The sequence below is a fragment of the Dipodomys spectabilis genome, unplaced genomic scaffold (assembly GCF_019054845.1).
Source record: "Dipodomys spectabilis isolate Male_0828 unplaced genomic scaffold, ASM1905484v1 ptg000230l, whole genome shotgun sequence".
In the NCBI taxonomy this organism is placed as follows: domain Eukaryota; kingdom Metazoa; phylum Chordata; class Mammalia; order Rodentia; family Heteromyidae; genus Dipodomys; species Dipodomys spectabilis.
This window is the reverse complement of record NW_024870907.1, coordinates 3,322,517-3,340,811: the sequence shown is the minus strand read 5'-3', so window position 1 is coordinate 3,340,811 and position 18,295 is coordinate 3,322,517. Positions and strand designations below refer to the sequence as shown.

At 57.4% G+C, this 18,295-nt stretch overlaps 1 protein-coding gene across 1 annotated transcript; it reads left to right on the top strand.

Moving 5' to 3' along the window:
• Positions 1 to 621: 621 nt before the first annotated feature.
• Positions 622 to 17,175, top strand: Pnpla5 (patatin like phospholipase domain containing 5). Its single transcript, XM_042697920.1, has 12 exons — positions 622 to 639; positions 1,942 to 2,006; positions 6,662 to 6,811; positions 7,034 to 7,299; positions 7,970 to 8,202; positions 10,019 to 10,084; positions 10,378 to 10,587; positions 12,156 to 12,216; positions 13,088 to 13,273; positions 14,203 to 14,335; positions 16,124 to 16,240; positions 16,642 to 17,175. The coding sequence occupies exons 1-12, from the start codon at positions 622 to 624 to the stop codon at positions 16,769 to 16,771; spliced, it is 1,635 nt and encodes a 544-aa protein (XP_042553854.1). The 3' UTR covers positions 16,772 to 17,175.
• Positions 17,176 to 18,295: the final 1,120 nt, after the last annotated feature.

The window sequence follows — 18,295 nt, the reverse complement described above, 5'->3', positions numbered from 1 at the left end:
TACCAAAAAGCCAGAAATGGCACTGTGGCTCAAAGAGACAAGGCACTAGCCTTCAGCACAAAGCTCGGGTACAATGTCCAGGCCCTGACTTCAACTCCAGGACCAGCACAACAAAAAAGAGGGTGGATATAAAGCAAAGACACACCACACCACACCACACCACACACACACACACACACACACACACACACACACACACACACACACACACACACACACACACACACACACAAGGGGGGGATATGCATCTTGATTATGTTGGATTAGGGTGCAATTACTGTCCTGTGGCTTTTGTCATCTTGTTACCAGATGGAGGACTCCCAAAAGATCTTGTCTCATCAGAGAAAGAATTCAGAGTTAGAAGCAGGGGTTTCGTGAGAATAGGATAGGCATGCTCCGGGAACACCAGAACACATTCTCTAGGTGGGAATTGGGCAGGCTCGACCTGAGCAACTGCCCTGAGGCCTTTAGACTTGGGCTCTTGTTGAGTCATAAACCCTTCCCACGTGTGCAGAGGCGTTTGTAGGCCTGGAAGTCAAACCACGAGTGTCATGGTGGGTGGGGATTTGCTCACCTGCAAAGCTAAGTGCCTGTGGATTGCCTGAAGGTCACTCAGTCAACATGGCAGCTGGCCACAAGGTAAGTCACAAGATGTTCCAAAAATCACCTCCAGGCCACTGTTCCCATTGGAGTTTCTTCACTAAATCCTTTCTGGATTTTTTCCCCTTTGCCTATTAATCACTCTGAATGTCTTCCTTCTTACTTAATCTGTTTTAGGCCAGCCACACTTGAGCAGGTGGAAGGAAGTGCCCTGGCCTCCTGTGATCGGTGTTTAATGTCTGGTGACCGCCAGAGGTCTCCATGTATTACTTATGCCTGCTTATTTGAAGACTTGGGGGTCACATCAAATCCCTTTAAGTACGTAATTTTGTGTTTGTTTTGGTGCCAGGGACGGAACAACCCAGGGCCTGTGGACATGAAACCCCCACCCCCAGTTACCCCCACTCACTGGGCAGTGGTTCTAGGAGGTCTATCCTGGCTGGCTGGATACTGTTTAATACTTTATAGCATGAAGGTGTGGCCAAACTTGCCACCAGCAGTCATGCCTAGCTACTCAGAGGGCTGAGAGCTGAGGACTGTGGTTGTAGTCGGCCCTGGCTGACAAATCTGAGAGACCCGTATCAGTGATTAACCCAAGGAAAAGTAGGAGTGGAGGTGTGGCTCAAATGGTAAAGCACCAGCCTCCAGTGGAAAGTTAAGGCCATGTGTTTCCATACCACTATTAGCACAAAAAATGGAGGGAGGGAGGGAAGGAAGAAAGGAGGGAAAGACCAAAGGAAGGGAGGGAGGGAAGAAGTGAAATCTTATTTGACCTTTACAAAAAATAGAAATAAAAACAAAAAATAGAAAGTGAAAACATTTGAGATTTTATTTGACTTTCCCAACTTCATAGAAACTTTGTTTCTGCTTTTTGATAATTTTTTAGTTTGTTTCTGGTTTTTTTTTGTTTGTTTTTTGGTTGTGGGTCTTGAACTCTGGGCCTGGGCACTGTCCTTGTGCTCTTCAGCTCAAGGCAAGCGCTCTACCACCTGAGCCACAGCGCCACTTCTGGTTTTTCTAGTGGTTTATTGGGGATAAGAGTCTCATGGACTTTCCTGCCCGGGCTGACTTTAAACTGTGATCCTCAGATCTCAGCCTCCTGAGTAGCTAGGATGACAGGTGTGAGCCACTGATGCCTGGCTTGTTTCTGGTTTTTTGGAGGCCCAAACTGCCTCCTGCTCTGTCCTTTTTATCTTCTTCTCCGCTTCTGCCTGGGGTTGTTTACCCGGTCTACTGGCCTTTACCCAAGAGTATTGATTTCCAAGTGCCTCCCCAGTACATATGCCGCTAAGCCTTGACTTTTCTCTAGTTAATCTGTCTCCCTTCATGGTTAATTCCCAGGCCCCGGCCAGGGAACCCAACCAGGCACAGAACCTGAGAGAGCAGGGGAGAGACTCCGGGAACAGGTGAGGGTGGAGAGCAGCCGCTGGGGATGCCAGTGGGTGTGGGGAATGGCTTGGCCGTGGAAGGAGATCACCAGACCGGATGGGGGAGGCTGGAGAACGCAGGCCGGGGGGAGGGGGGGGCTGGGGCCTGAGCTCAGCAAGGTGCGCTGTCAGCTCAGGTGTGCGCGGGGGTGGAGGCTGAGGTGAGTTGTACAGGGTCAGTGACCTTCATGGGGAGTCAGGGCTGGCCTTGCACACACTGTATGATCCAGGCTGGCCTCTACCTCCAGATCCTCCCAAGAGCTGGGACCAGAGGCGTGCTCCACCATGCCTGGACAAGGGGGTTGCTTGTTAAAGTACAGCACCCAGATCCCGTCTGGGGATGGGAAGCTCAGAGCACAGGAGAGAAGTGCAGGTCAGCCAGCCAGACACCAAACCCACCTCCCACCCTGGGGGCCAACCAACACCCAGCTGTGTTGCTGCTCAGTGGGGCCCGGACCACGGGCAGTCGGAGAAGGACACCAGTCAGCGCACAAAGGAAAACCGTATCGTCAGAGGCCACTCAGAGGCTGCTTTTGGCGCTGGTGGCTCACGCCTGTGATCCCAACTTCTCAGGAGACTGAGATCTGAGGATGGTGGGTCAAAGCCAGCTCAGATAGACAAATCCAAGAGATTCAGAGAAAAGCCAGAAGTGGAGCTGTGGCTCAAGTGGTAGAGCACCACAGCCTTGACCAAAAAAAAAAAATAGCTGAAATACAGCATCCAGGCCTTGAGTTCAAGCCCTGATATCGACAAATTAAAAGAAAACAGGTATAGGGAAAGGGGCCAGAAGCCCCAGCTGCAGCTGGGATGGACAACAGATGGAGGACAGAGAAGCGGCTGGCGCTCCCAGGCAGATCTCCGGTCAGGCTGAGGGAGTGGGCATGGCCGACAGCAGCCTCCCATCCCCCGGGCCCCAGGACACAAATATCTGCTCCCAAAGAAAGGGCACTGGGTCACGCAAGGCTGCTGGCTCAGAGTTCCCCACTGGGCACTAACTCCAGAAATAGCCCTGCGATGGGCGGTCATCACAGGGCTCTGCAGAGGCGGGCGGGCAGGGAGCCGGGGCCAGCGGCCTCCCGCATGCTGGTGGTCAGCGCCTCTGGCCCTTTCCTCACAATTCACTATTTTATTTTTGCCAGTGCTGGGGCTTGAACTCAGGACTTGGGTGCTGTCCCCGAGATGTCTTTTTTATCCCTCTTCAAGGTTGGCACTGTACCTGGCACTTGAGCTGGTGAATTGGAGATAAGAGTCACATGGACTTTTCTGCAGGGGCTGGTTTCAAACGCTGATCCTCAGCTCTCAGCCTCCTGAACAGCTTAGGATGATAGGTGTGAGCCACCAGTAACCAGTTGAGAATTCATACACACTCACACACACACACAATATATATATATATACATATATAGAATATATATACATATATAGAATATATATATATATATGTCAGAGTCAAGGGCAACTCTCAGATGTCTGGACAGATGGGTGACATGTGTGTGTGTGTATGTGTGTGCGTGTGTGTGTGTGTGTGTGTGTGTGTGTGTGTGTGTAGGTAGTTAGTTAGGTAGAGGCCCCAGTTCCTCCTTAGCTGTCACCTCCTTTCCCGCAGGCTTTTTCTTCCTGCTCTCTGGGCCACTAGACCATGCCATGGCTGGCAGGTTCCTTGGCACGGTGACCAGAGCACCTCTCACCTTCTGGCACTCTGCCTTTCATGAGCCAAGCCAACCCCCCACCACCCTGGAGCAGAGGCAGGTGGGGCTGGCCCGTGTCCTGTCATCAGACTGGCGCTGGCCACCTGCAGATCTGGCGGGTGTGAGGGGAAACTGTCTGACCACAGGGGTCAGGAGACACTTTGGACTGAGACACAGGGCAAGGGTTGGTTCCCAGGCTCCAGGGGGAGGGGCCTGGGCATCCCTGGGAGGGTGCAGGGCTGCACCAGCATCAGCTGAACCTATTTCAACCTGCCCAGGGAGCTAGCTGCCCATGTTCCTAATGTCACAGAGCCTGGCATCTAGTCTGGGAGCTTGTTCCAGCACGGTCCAGGCACCCAGCCATGGGTCTCGGAGTTCAGGGTGGCCAGTGGGTACCCCAGGAGAGGGAAAGAGGCAGTGGAAGTGGAGAAGAGAGCTGGGGTCACTGTGTGAGTTTGGCTCAGCCTCTGAGGGGGAAAGGAAGGAGGGAGGAAAAGAAAGGAAAAAGGAAAGAGGGAGTGAGGTAGGCTGGGAAGGTGGCTCAGTGGTAGAGTGCTGGCCTAGCATGCATGAGGCCCTGGGTTCAATTCCTCAGTACCACATCCACAGAAAAAGCTGGAAGTGGCGCTATGGCTCAAGTGGTAGAGTGCCAGCCTTGAGCAAAAGCAGCTCAGGAGCAGTGCCCAGGCCCTGAGTTCAAGCCCCAGGACTGGCAAAAAGAAAAAAAAAAAGAGAGGGAGGAAGGGAGGGAAAATGGCTAATGTATTATATTATGTGTGTTTTTGTGCTGGTAATGGTGCTTGAATTTATGGCCTGGGTACTCTTCCTTAGGGTTTTTGTTTTTTTTTTGGGGGGGGGTGTCTGGTTATGGGGCCTGAACTCTGGACCTGGGCGCTGTCCCTCAGCTCTTCAGCTCAAGACTAGCGCTCTACCACTTGAGCCACAGTGCCACTTTTGGCTTTTTTCTTTTTGTTTATGTGGTGCTGAGGAATCAAACCCAGGGCCTCGAGCATGCAAGGCAAGCACTCTACCACTGAGCCATCTTCCCAGCCATTTTGTTTTGTTTTGTTTTTTGTTTGTGGTTTTTTTCTTTGGTCATGGGACTTGAACTCTGGGCCTGGGCGCTGTCCCTCAGCTCTTCAGCTCAAGGCTAGTGCTCTACCACTTCATCCACATCACTTTCAGCTTTTTCTGTGTATGTGGTGCTGAGGAATTAACTCAGGGCCTCATGCATGCGAGGCAAGCACTCTACCACTGAGCCACCTTCCCAGCCCCTTCCTTAGTTTTTTTACTCAAGGCTTGTGATCTATCACTTGAGCCACAGTTCTACTTCTGGCTTTTTGTTGGTTAATTGGAAATAAGAATTTCAGACTTTCCTGCCTAAGCTGGCTTATAACCTTGATCCTCAGATCTCAGCCTCCTGAGTAGCTAGGATTATAGGTGTGAGCCACCAGTGCCTGGCTATCTTTTTGGTTTAATTTGATAAATGTTATTCCATTATGGGATACATATAAGACAAAAATGTATTCTATTATAGGATACATATAATAAAATGGTTGGCGGGTACCAGTGGCTCACTCCTGTAATCCTAGCTCTTCAGGAGGCTGAGATCTGAAGATTGCAGTTCAAAGCCAACCCAGGCAGGAAAGTCCATGAGACTCTTATCTCCAACTAACCACCAGAAAACTGGAAACGACGCTGTGGCTCAAGTGGTAGAGCACCCGCCTTGAGCTGAAGAGCTGAGGGACAGTGCCCAGGCCCAGAGTTTAAGCTCCACAACCGATAAAAATAAAATAAAATAAATTCAGGACATATTCTAAAAAATTAAGAAAAGCGAGGGAAGGAGTGTGTTGGTAGGGAGGGGTGGGTGAGAAGGTGGAGGGTGATATCCACCAAGACACACTGTATTCCTAAACTGCTTTGCTGAGTGGCAACTCCTTTGTACAATTGCTTAAAGGTAAGAATAATAATAATTATTTTTTAAAAAAGCACCACCTAACCAACCGTTGAGGGCTCAGGCCTGTCATCTAAGCCACTCAGGAAGTGAGGGCTGAGGATTGCAGTTCAAAGCCAGCCTGGACAGAAAAGTCTGTGTGACTCTTAGCCTCTATTAATCACCAAAAAGCTGGACGTGGAGTTGTAGCTCAAGTGGTAGAGTGTTTGCCTTGAGTGAAAAAGCCAAATGAGGGTGTACACCACACACACACACACACACACACACACACACACACACACACACACACACACACTCTCATGGAGGCACAAACACACATGCCCAAACACACAAGCAGTGCCCTGGTGGTAGAGGGGGCATCCAAACCCCTCCCAGGCAGCCTTCCCTGCCTGCCAGCCCAGCCCCCTCTCTGGGCTCCACAACTCACATCTGATTTCAGGGCTCAGCGCAGCCAGATAAGTGGAAAAGGTGCTGCTAAGGTTGGCTTCCCAGGAGCCTATGCACCCCAAACCACAGCTCAGGACCCACGGCCCCCAGATTCTACCAGAAACATTGTCCTTTCCTGTCCAATTTGTGGCTGCCCCCCACCCCCGTCAAGGCCAAGATCAGACACCCCAGTCTGTCCTGGAGCATGCAGCCGGATGTCAGTCCCCCATATTGGTCTCCATTTCTACTGGCCTGAGTGAGCCCCAAAATGCAGGCCACCAAACGGAAATCCTCACAAATCCTTTCTGGATGTGGTGGCTTCCACCGGTAATCCTAGCTACCCAGGAGGCTGAGATCTGAGGATCAAGGTTTGAAGCCAGCCTGGGCAGACGTCTCCCATCAGCAAAATAACCAGCAAAAACCTGGACTGGAAGTGCAGCTCCACAGTGGCTAAGTGCCAGCCCAGCGAGTGTGAGGCCCCGAGTTTAAATCCCAGTCCTGCCACCAAGAGAACAGGCTGGGCGTTGGTGGCTCATGCCAGCGTGTGCGTGTGCATGCGTGTGCAGGCTGTGGGTGGAAGCCAGATGCCAGGCCTACCGGGAGCAGCACAGCTGCACACCCCCGGGCAGTGAGGTCCGGGCCGTGGATCCAGCTGCCTCTTTCAGTGCCACCTGTTTCCTGTTTTGCAAGGTGATGGGGACACAGAGGCGGCTGAGGTAACCAGAGGTCAGGTGAGGCTCCGTGCCAGGCCACCTGGGGCTGGCCAAGTGGTAGGTGTGCGTGGAGCAGGCCCAGTGCCCTCAGGGGGCTTGGCTGGGTGCGCCTGGCTGGGGGTAATGGTGGCCCAGAACCTCATTGGCTTGGGCTGGAGCTGACTCCAGCCCAGGGGGCGGGGCCCCAGCAACTGCAACCTGCATGTGCTGCCCCTTCCCCATCAGGGCGCCTCTGCCTCCTCCCAGCCGGCTGCAGCCCCCTGCCATGAGCCACCTGGAGGACAGGGAGGACCACCTCTGCAGCTGTCTGGAGGAGGAGGACAGCTGGAACCTGTCCTTCTCCGGCGCCGGCTTCCTGGGCCTCTACCATGTGGGGGTGACCTACTGCCTGAGCCAGCGCGCACCGCACCTCCTCCAGGGTGCCCGCCGCATCTACGGCTCCTCCTCTGGGGCCCTCAACGCGCTCAGCATCATCTGTGGCAAGTCTGTGGGTGAGTCTGGTAGTACCAGGGTGTGGAGATGGGGGAGGGCATGGGGAGGAAGGCCCAATCATTTATTTTACCATGACCAGTCCTGGGTCTGGAACTCAGGGCCTGGGCTGTGTGCCTGAGCATTTTGTTTTTGCTTAAGACTGGCACGCTACCACTTGAGCCACAGCTCTACTTCTGGCTTTTTGGTAGTTGATCTGAGATAAGGGCCTCAGGGACTTTCCTGCCCTGGGTGGCTTTGAACCATGATCCTTAGAGCTCAGTAGCTGGGATTACAGGTGTGCGCAGCAGGCACCAGCCAATACTGATTCTTGATGGGAAGGGCCTTGTATGCTCAGAAGGCGCTGGCTCCTGGCACCGTACCATAAGATTCCGGCAGCCAGCCTGGCCCCAGGCTCACTCCGTGTGGTCTGGGGAGCGTGGCCTCCCTTTGTGCAGACAGGGGCTCTCCGAGGGCTCAGGCTGGGACTTTGTTCCCAGGGGCCCTTAGGGGCAAAGATTTAGCATTTGAACCCAGGGCTTTCTATGCCCAGGATTGGGCATGGCGGGGGGGGGAGAGAGGAGGAGAGAGAATGAGGGAAAGAGGAAGGGAGGGAGGGAAGGGAGGAAAGGAAGAAGAGAGGCAGGAGGGTCCCGGGCAGCTGAGGACGTGCCCTGCCCGCTGCCCCTGCAGACTTCTGCTGCTCGAACCTGCTGGGTTTGGTAAAGCAGGTGGAGCGCCTGAGCCTGGGCATCCTCCACCCGGCCTACGCGCCCATCGAGCACATCCAGCAGCAGCTGCAGGATCACCTGCCCAGCGACAGCCACATCCTGGCCTCCCGGCGCCTGGGCATCTCCATAACCCGCTGGCCCGACGGCCAGAACGTCATCGTCACTGACTTCGCCACGCGGGAGGAGCTCATCCAGGTGAGTGGGCGTGGGTCGCGGGATGTGGGGGGTTGCAGGGCGTGGGGCCACCCCCACCCCATGCCAGTGCCACCTTGCCTGGGGGGCCTGGCCAGTGCCGAGCCAGGGACCGGAGCCCCCAGGGTCTGTTCACACAGGAGACGGGCCACGGAGGAGCCCCTGGGGCACTGGGCAGGCCGGGGAGGGCCACGCAGTCACCCCTCCCCAGGGCTGCTTTCCAAAGAATCCGCCCTGTCCCCTTCAGCCCAGACTCCTGAGCATGTGGCTCAGCGGCTGGACATTTACTGAGCAACTATCACATGCTGGTCAGTTTTTAGGTCCTGTGACTGTGCTAGGCACTGGAACAGATAAAAACAAAAACAAAAAGGCCTTCTGCTGAGCACGGGGGCGAAGCAGGGCCTCCCTTCCCAAGCCAACCCAGGCAAGCTGACCAAACTCCTGCCAGAAAAGCCAACTACAAACAAGAGAGCCAGGACGGGGGTGGGGGCTGCTCAAAGGGCAGCCCAAGACCCTGGGTTCAGGCCTAGCCCCATCAAAAAAGAAAATGTAGGTCCCTGCCTCCGTCCCAGGTGGATGGGGCCCAAGGGAAAGAAAGGGTCCTGGCGTGGAGGCTGGTGTGTGTGTGTGTGTGTGTGTGTGTGTGTGTGCATGCGCGCACACGCTTGTGCATGGCCAGGCGCAGCCACAGCTCTTCTCACCCACCCTCTCCTGGTCTTTACCTGCCACCCACACCAGGGTCCCCAAGACAGAGCCAGCTTGACCTGGGTGCCTTCCACAGAGGGGCGGCTGGGGCCACCAAGTCTGTCGCAGCGTCCTTGCCTGCCTGGAACAGGGGGGGCTCACTGGGCAGCTGCGCTGTCTGGGGGTGGCCTTGCCTGCTCCATGGGCTCTGAGGCAGAGCCTGCACATGAGTGTGCATGTGTGTGCACATGTATGTGCATACATGTGTGCATGCAGTGAATACATGTGTGCATGCATGTGCATGCGGGTGTGCATGCAGTGAATACATGTGTGCCTGTATGCATGCATGTGCATACATGCGTGCATGCAGTGCATATGTGTGTGTATGCAGTGCATATGTGTACATGTGTGCATGCATGTGCAAATGTGTGTGCATCCAGGTAAGGCGTGTGATTCAACACCCCACAGTACACAGGATTGTCCTCTGCCCCCCAACAATACCCAGCCCCAGGTGTCACTCAAATCAGAGTCTTGTTCCATGGCTTTTAACAGCAGGACCTGTCGGTGCCTTTACTGCCGCGAGCAGATGCCATTTCCCAGTGGATAAAGGAGAGGTGATTTGTTGGGGTTAAGATGGGTGGCAGAGAACTGCCTTTGGGAGACAGGCCTGGATTCTTAGCACAGAAGCTGGCCCAGTAGTTGAAATGTTCAGTGCCTCTGTGTGTCTTTTGTATGTGTGTGTGGTGCCAGTCCTGGGGCTTCAACTCAGGGCCTGGGCACTGTCCCTGAGCTTTTTCACTCAAGCCTAGCACTCTTACAGTTTGGGCCACAGTTCTGCTTCCAGCTTTTTGGTGGTTCATTGGAGATAAGAGTCTCATGGACTTTCCTGCCTAGACTGGCTTTGAGCCACGATCTTCAGATCTTAGCCTCCTGAGTAGCTGGGATTCCAGGCGTGAGCACCAATGCCCTCTGTTTAGTGAGATGGGTAGTAGGGGGCAGCAAAGTACCCTCAGCAGAGGTGGGGGGGTGAGGGAGCTGGGTTTGCTTCTTCCTGCTCAGGACCCTGGCAGGACAACAGCACTGTGCCCAGAGCCGGCCGAGCACCCACACAGGAGTCCTCCCGCCTGTCTCCTAGGCCTTGGTCTGCACGCTGTACTTCCCGTTCTACTGTGGGATGATTCCCCCTGAGTTCAGAGGGGAGGTGAGTGTGTGGCCCTCCGCGCCCAGGCCTGGCCTTGACCCCTGGCAGCCCTGCAGCATGCATGCACCACCAGACCTGGGGGGGCACCCTGCTCTGCGAGCACCGCTGCCCACAGGCCCCAGGGCCCCTCCGCAGGGTGCCGGGTGCCCTCCTCGGCCGGGACGCCCCGCACCCTGCATTGCAGGGCTTGGCTGCAGAGTGGAGCTCCCCAGAGGGTCCGCCTGGGCAGCCAGTCCCATGGGGCGGGTGGAAGGGGGCACGGCAGCCGGCCCACCCACCCTCCTCCATTCTAGCGCTACATTGACGGGGCTCTGAGCAACAACCTGCCGTTCTCCGACTGTCCCTCCACCATCACCGTGTCGCCCTTCCCCGGGACCGTGGATATCTGCCCCCCGAGCGGCTCGGCCAGCCTGCACGAGCTCAACGCCTTCAACGCCAGCTTTCAGATCTCCACCACCAACTTCTTCCTCGGACTGTTGTCCCTCATTCCCCCCAAGCCCGAGGTAGGTCTGGCCAGGTGTGGGAGGCTGGTGGCAGGGGAGGCCCTGCGCCCCAGACTCCGAATCCCCACAGGCTCTGGGCCCTCGATCCACATCCGGGGTTTGGGCGGCCTCTGGCTGTTCCTTCCATCTGTGAGCAGACATCAGTCAGCCTGGGCCCAGGTTGGGGTGGGGACGTGGGGGGGGGAGAGGCTGGGCGCCAGAGCCGGGCTCCCCCCTCCCCCCCCCCCCCCCGCTGGGCCATCCTAGACAGGGCTCTGCCAGCACTGCCTCTCATCACCTCCATTTCTTGGGGATCCTCACTGAGAGTCAGAGACATGAAGCAACTTACTCAGAGTCATACAGCCGGGAAATAGCAGAGCTGAGATCCAGCAGTCCAGACCAGCAGTGTTGGCCGTGGGCGGGTTGCAGCACCAGGTCGTGGCCAGGTTGCCTCTTGGAGGGAAGGCAGAACACAGACTCACACCAAAATGGATAGGAAACTGGAGTTCCTGCCCATAGCTGACTCTCCCTCATGTGCGGGGCGCTATTGTTCACCCCTTAAGTTCTGGTTTACTCCGGGGCTCCCCTACAGCCCTGGGCTCAGCATAAACTCTTTGCTCCATTGTTTTTTGATGTGGGTCAGTCCAGGGACTTGAACTCATGGCCTTGGTGCTGTCCCTGAGCTTTTTCACTCAAGGCTAGTACTCTACTACTTGAGCCACAGCTCCACTTCTGGCTTTTTGATAGTTCATTGGACATAAAAGTCTTATAGAGCTGGGTACCGGTGGCTCACACCTGTAATCCTAGCTACTCTGGAGGCTGAGATCTGAGGATCATGGTTCAAAGCCAGCCTGGACAGGAAAGTCCATGAGACTCTTATCTCCAATGAACCACCAGAAAACTAGAAGTGGTGCTGTGGCTCAAAGTGGTAGAGCTCTAGCCTTGAGCACAAAAGCTCAGAGACAGTGCCCAGGCGCTGAGTTCAAGCGCCATCTCTCTCTCTCTCTCTCACACACACACACAATCTTATGGACTTTCCTGCTCTAGCTGGCTTTGAATCACAATGATCAAATCTCAGCCTCCCAGGTAGCTGGGATTATAAGCGTGAACCCCTGGCGCCCAGCTTTTTCTCTGCTGCATTTTCATAGAGGAGGCCAGGGCTCTCAGAGTGGTCACACCAGGGGGGTCGGGGGGGGGGGAGGGGGGAGGGCACTCCCTTACCGGCCTGCAATGCCCCTTCCTTGCAGTGGTCTCTGATGAGGCAGTGTGGGCATGTGGGCTCCTCTGCCCACTAGGCTGGTCATAGCACTGTACCCAGACAGGCAAAGGGAAGCACCCACAGACTTGCCGGGCGCTAGGCTGAGGCCCAGCCCTCTGCTTCCCAGAGTCCCCGCTCTGGCCAGGGCAGATCTGTGCTACCAGCTCCCCGACCTCCCGTGGGTCTCTCTCCCTGGAGGGGGCCTCTGGGGCTCACCCCGGGCCAAGGCCTATGCTGGGACCTCACCCAGAGGAACACTGCTCTCTGGTGGTGACCACTGGTCCTGGGGAGGCCCAGGCCCGCCCACCCTCCCTGGCTGGTGTGTTGACAGGTGGTGGCTGACAACTGCAGACAAGGCTACCTGGATGCCCTGCGGTTCCTGGAGACTCGAGGTAGGTAGGACGCTGGGGACAGAGGCTGGGTGGACCTGGCACACGACAGAGAAGGCAGGGACAAGGGCAGAGCCTGGAGGCCTGAAGGAGGCACTGCACTCGGAGCTGGGGTGGGGGGCACAGGCCAGGAGGGCGTCCTGAAGGCAGCAGCCAGAGGCTGGTTTGTGACTAGCTGAGGTGTGAGTAACTAGGTTAAAGGCCCTAAGGAGGGGCTGGGAAGGTGGCTCAGTGGTAGAGCGCTTGCCTTGCATGCATGAGGCCCTGGGTTCGATTCCTCAGCACCACATAAACAAAAAGAAAAAAGCCGGAAGTGGCGCTGTGGCTCAAGTGGTAGAGTGCTAGCCTTGAGCTGAAGAACTGAGGGACAGTGCCCAGGCCCAGAGTTCAGGCCCCACGACTGGACCCCCCCCCCCAAAAAAAAAAAAGACCCAAGGAAGAGGCCGGTAGGGGCAGAGGCCATGCAGAGAGCTGAGCCAGGAGTGGCCTGGGCTGGAGACCTGGGCCAGCAGCTGGGGGCAGTGCGGGTTCCTGGGCCCTGCTCCAGGATTCACACCCAGCCGTGCCTCCATCCAAATGTAGCCCACACTCTGGCCTGGGCTGATGCTAACTTTGAATCCCCTTTATTTGTGGTGTGTGTGTGTGTGTGTGTGCGCGTGTGCGCGTGCGTGCCTAAGGCTTGAGCTCAGCGTCTGGGCACTGTCTCTTAGCTTTTTTGCTCAAGGCTGGCTCTCTACCACTTGGGCCACAGCTCCACTCTTAGGCAGGAGCTGTGCTGGTGCCTGGGGCAGCTGGGGGCCCTAGAGCTGGGGTAAGCTCAGGTGCCGAGGGGCACATGTCTGTGCTGACTGTGGTCTCCTCTCCCCACGCCCAGGACTCACCAGGGAGCCACTTCTGTGGTTGTTGATGTCTAAGGAGCCCCCGGCCCCGGAGGAGAAGCCTCCAGAAGTCCACCATGTCCGGGGCCGGCAGGTCGGCCTGTCGGTACGCTGGGACGTGCCCAGCGTGCTGGTGAAGAACGTGCCCAACTTTGAGCAACTGGCGCCGGAGCTGGAGGCCGGTACTGCACCCTCTCCCCCACCCCACCGCTCCCCTCCCCAGCCAGCACCCTCCCCCACAGCTGGTTTGCTCAATGTGTGCTCCATCACTCGAGCCATGCCTCTAGCCTGGCTTCTTGCAGGTTGTTTTGGAGATACAAATCTTATGCCCAGGCTATCTTTGAGCCTTGATCCTCAGATCTCAGCCTCCTGAGTAGCTGGGATTACAGGGGTGAGCCACCAGTACCTGGAAGGCAAGGGGCTTTTTATGTGCCATCAGGCATCCCTCCCTCAGCCTGGCCATCTCTGTGGTCCTCACCCCATTTATGGATGAGGAAACTGAGGCTCAGAGAAGGAAGGGACACAGTCTGCGGCTGGGAAGTGGAGGTATACAGGAGAGACCCCCCAGAGAGGGCTCGTGTCCTCCATGAGCAAGGCTTGGAAAGCAACCATGGCACATACAGTGGAAGGGACTTCTCAAGCTGCCAACCAGCTAACAGAAAACTAGGCTCTGCCCTAGTGACTCTGAAAAAAGTTGCAAGGATAGGAAAGCATGAGATGATTCCACAGGTCCAGGTAATGGTGTGCGATTAGCCCAAGTGGCCCCAAAGGGAGATGAGAAATGTTGGCCAAGAAAGGTGAGAATGTTGCGTATCGGGACAGTTGGCATAGCATTTACAAAGGACCTGGGGTTGCACAGGGAGAGCCAGAAGATCCATGGGAGGACAGCTGACCAAGAGAGAGTTGGGGAGCCTCGTGGAACCTAGTGGGCCTTGCTGGGAGGCAAGAGGAAGGAGAGGTGGGAGGTGATGGCCTTCTGGGCCTTGCTGCGCCTTCCCAGTGCAGAGCCATCCTGGCTGGTCCTTGCCCAGACCCGATGGGCTCCTGGCCACCCGCGGGCGCCGGGGGGGCGGCCGGCCGGGCCCAGGCTGGCATGGGGCTTCTCCCGCAGCTCTCCGGAAGGCCTGCACGAGGGACCCGGGGCTCTGGGCCCGCTTCCAGTGCTCAGTGCCCGGGCGGGCACTGACGTACCTGCTGCTGCCTTGCACGCTGCCCTTCGAGTATGTCTACTTCCGGAGCAGGAGGTGAGGCTCAGCGGGGACCGCGGGCCTGGGCCAGGCACTCGGGGTAGGCAGAGCTGGCAGGGCGCGGCTGCCCTCCTCGGAGGACCTGGGCTGCCTGGCTTCCTGCCGGCCCCACCAGTGGGCGGGGCGGGCGGGGCGGGGCACAGCCACTGTGATTGGCCTGCGGGGGCGGGGCAGGGCGGGGCACAGCTGCTGTGATTGGCCATAGTGGGTGGGGCGGGGCTACTGTGTTCAGGACCGGTCCGCACTCTGCTCCTGCCCCTTCCCTGGCCTTTGATCCCGGCCTCCACTCAGCAGAGCCTCACAGAGGCAGCTCTGGTCCTCGGGTAACTTGGGACCAGGGTTGTTGTGAGGCCGGGTCGGCTCTCTGGGCCCCATCTGTCTTTTCTGTGAAGCAGGGAGCGCCCTTCAGAGTCGCCTGGCTGTGGCTAGCTTGGTGGTTCATGGACTGCTGGCCTTACCCTGTCCGCCACGGGTGATGGCCGAACCCCTGGGGCCACGCGCTGGCCGGGAACAGCGGGACCGAGGCCGGATTCCCGGCTTCACAGAGCCCACAGCCCGCACCAGTCCTACCGTCACCCGCTGGGCCTCAGCTTCTCCCACTGATGATGCCTCCCGCAGGGCCGCCTGGCCGGGCATGGCTGCCCAGAGGAGATGATGTGTGAGCTACCAGCGGAGGGCTGGGCCAGACTCCATTAGGCAAAGGAAGAGAGGGAGCAGCACTGCAGGAATCTGGTGCAGTCCGTGCAAGGGTCCTCAGGCAGAAGGGCAGAGGGCCATTCCAGGGCTAGAAAGGGGAGGTGGTGTGGCTGAAGACAGTGGCCGGTGCGCTGTACCAGATGGCCACATGGTCTGGACACCCAGGACCCTGCAGCCATTGGGTGTGTCTATGTCCTGATAGGAGGGGATACAGTGAAGGGTCAGACAGAGAGGAGTCCCAGTGCGAGCGTGTGCGTGCGCGTGTGCGCATACACACACACACACACACACACACACACACACACACACACACACACAGAGTTCTCTAGATGGAACTCTGTGGCAGTGAACCACAGGTCTCGGTCCTGGTCCGTGCTGAGTTAATGGTGTGGTCAGCCATGGTCTCCCAGGCTGGGAGAGCTTTATGCTGAGGATTTTCCTTGTGTGTCAGGCTGCTTGCTGAGGCCTCAGGGTGAGATGAAAAAGAATAAGTGTAAGATCTAGTCTTTGCAGAGTTGGCCCAGACTCCAGGGGCATTCACTCTGAGTGTTTCCATGGCTGCAGGTAGAGGTTGCATTAGCAAGGGAGATGACGGTCATGTCATAGTTCAGAGGTGTCCCTTCCCAGGCACAGTGGCATATGGGAGCCCTGGATGTCTAGCACATGAGTCCCCAGCCCAGTTTGCTGTGGTGCTGGTGCAGTCCAAGCACATCAGTTCTGCCACTGGCTCGGTCATGACAGCAGTGGTGGCCATGGTGTTCTGAGTAAGAGGACGTTGGAGAACAGTTTCCAGCATTGGGAAGGCGTGGAGAAAGGGCATGGGGTGGAGAGAGGGAAGAGGGATGAAGTCTGTTAGAGACAGCAACTGGGCTGAGGCCCAGAGAGGTTGTCTGACCTTCCCTGGTTGCACAGCCAATGAGCAGGACAACTGGGCCCTCCCTGGGGCCAGCTTGACCCCACGCCTGCCCCTCCCACCCATGGCTTCCCCACAGCGCTGTGGAATCTGTGTCTCCCAGATCATGAACTCTGCCTCCCACTCCTGCTGACCCCGGGGAATCCTCAGGAAGCTGATGTGGCCCCTCCCCACAGGCTGGCGCTGTGGCTGCCTGAGGTGCCAGCTGACCTGCGCTGGATGCGGGACCAGCTGAAAGGTGCAACCCTGGAGGTCTGTAGCAGGCTGTGGGCACAGCTCCTGGGGCAGGGCAGGTAAGGTTGGCGGAAGGACCTGGAGGGGGACACAGGCTCCGTCCCAGGCCCTGGGAAGGCAGAGATCACCCACCACTCCACCCTGGTCACCGCCGGGTGCCATGCCTAGGTTGCCAGTCAGACGGCACGCTAGGGCAGGAGGAGAAGCAGATGCCCTCTGGCCATCCCTGCCACAGTTCCAGACATCCCAGGGATATGGGCACCCTGTGTGGTCACCCAGCAGTCCCCTGGCAGGAGGCTCAGCTGCCCACCTCCCCACGGCCCTGCTGGGCACCGGCCTGGAGCTTTGCTGCCCTGCTCTGCAGACAGGACTGGGGAGGGGCGTAGCTGGGCTGCTTTCCCTCATGATGTCACTGAACCACAGGCTCTGACCTTGACTCCTCCCTCTGCTCCCTCTGCAGGCTGCCGGTGGTCCCCAGCGTGGTGGACTCCCATCCCCTCCAGCCCCAGGACCCGGCCATGCATCCCAGCTCCACCCAGCAGACCTGTGGGGTGCCAGACAGGGCCAGCCCAGGGACCAGTCTCTCCTGACTGGGCTGGGATGAGTCAGGCGGGCGGCCTGCCCCTGGCTCGTCCAATGGGAGCTTAGAACCTGACACTGACCCTGCAGATGCTCTGGGGGTGCAGGCTGGAGATGGCGCCCTGCTCCCCTGAGAGGCCCCCCTCCGGGGGAGGGTTATGGTATTTATTCATCCTCTGTGGCTGCTGTCCTTGGGAATTCACGCCTGGAACCTTGCACTTCTTTTGGGAGGAGGCTGGTCCTGTCCAGATGTCCCCACACTACAATGTCCCCAGCTGCAGCCCCCCACCCCGCTCCCCGTCTCCTTGGGGGAGAAGGGACGGCAGGAGCAAAGACAGATCTCGGTTCTGGGTCCCTATGCAGGGACCCAGAAAGCACTGGGTGGAGGAGGGGTCACCAATCACATCACAGAAACCTGGTCTGGTGCCCGGATGCCCAGAGCAGGGGCACAAGTGGAACAACAGGGCCCCCAATTCCTCTCTGCTCCCCACTGTCCTGCACCGGCCCTGGGGGCGGCCACCCCATGTCCACCTCTCCTGGCAAGTTTGATCTCTGACTGGGCATCAGGCCCACCGGTGAGCCCGCAGGAGACGGAAGGAAAGGGGCAGGTTTCATTTGTTGGCATTCCCAGTTGCAAATGCTTCTGCAGGACCTCAGAACTGGCTGCCACCTCTGTGGGCCCCCCTCCACAGTGCTCTGGGGCATGCTGGCCTCCTCTGGCCTCTTCTGGGAGTCTCTGCTCTTCCTGTCCCCAGAAAAAGCCACCCTGTGCCAGTGCAGCAATGGAAGCATGGGTGAGAGAAGGGACGCAGGAATAAATCTGTGAGCAAGAGTGGGACGGAGTCATTCCTTCACTCGTCATTCATTCATCCATTCGGCTTGGTGTGTGTGTGTGTGTGTGTGTGTGTGTGTGTGTATGTGTGTGTGTGCTGGCCCTGAGGTTTGGACTCAGGGTCAGAGTGCTCTCTCTTCACTCATGATGAGAACATTTGTCATTGAGCTGGGAGCTGACAAGCGCTTGATGTGTGCTGAGTAGTGATACCGGCTGGGGTAAAGGCTCTGTGCCACAGGCAGGGGTGCAGGGGTGCTGGGGTACAGGGTCCAGATTGGGGCAGGAGAAGCAAGAGATGGATGAAGAGTAAGCATGTGGTGTGTGGGCACAGGGAGGGACAGCAGTGGAATCACACAGGAGTGCCCTTCCTCTGTCCTCCCCTACCTCTCCCCCCACCCCCCTGCATCTTGGGCCCCGCTTGCTGTCCCCTGGATGGGGCAGGCGGCAGTGGCTCATGTGTGAATGTCGTCTGCTCCCAGCATGCCCAATGCACCGGGGTCGACATGCCCAGGGCCCTGCACAGCACTGTTGAGAAGCACTTTCTTGGTTTCTGACTTACTGAGCTCATACAAGTGGTGGGAAAAATCCCCACAGGCCTCAGCTTGCTCTTCCTGCTGGGGACAGAAAGTGGACATTGGTCTTCCCTGAGAGCTCATCTCCCTGGGGACAGCCCCAGCAAGGTGTGTCCAACACACAGAACACC

Coding starts and splice junctions, on each gene's coding strand:
- Pnpla5 (XM_042697920.1), top strand. Junction 7,300..7,969: donor CATCTGTGGCAAGTCTGTGG/GTGAGTCTGGTA, acceptor CTGCCCCTGCAG/ACTTCTGCTGCTCGAACCTG. Junction 16,241..16,641: donor CAGCTCCTGGGGCAGGGCAG/GTAAGGTTGGCG, acceptor CTCCCTCTGCAG/GCTGCCGGTGGTCCCCAGCG.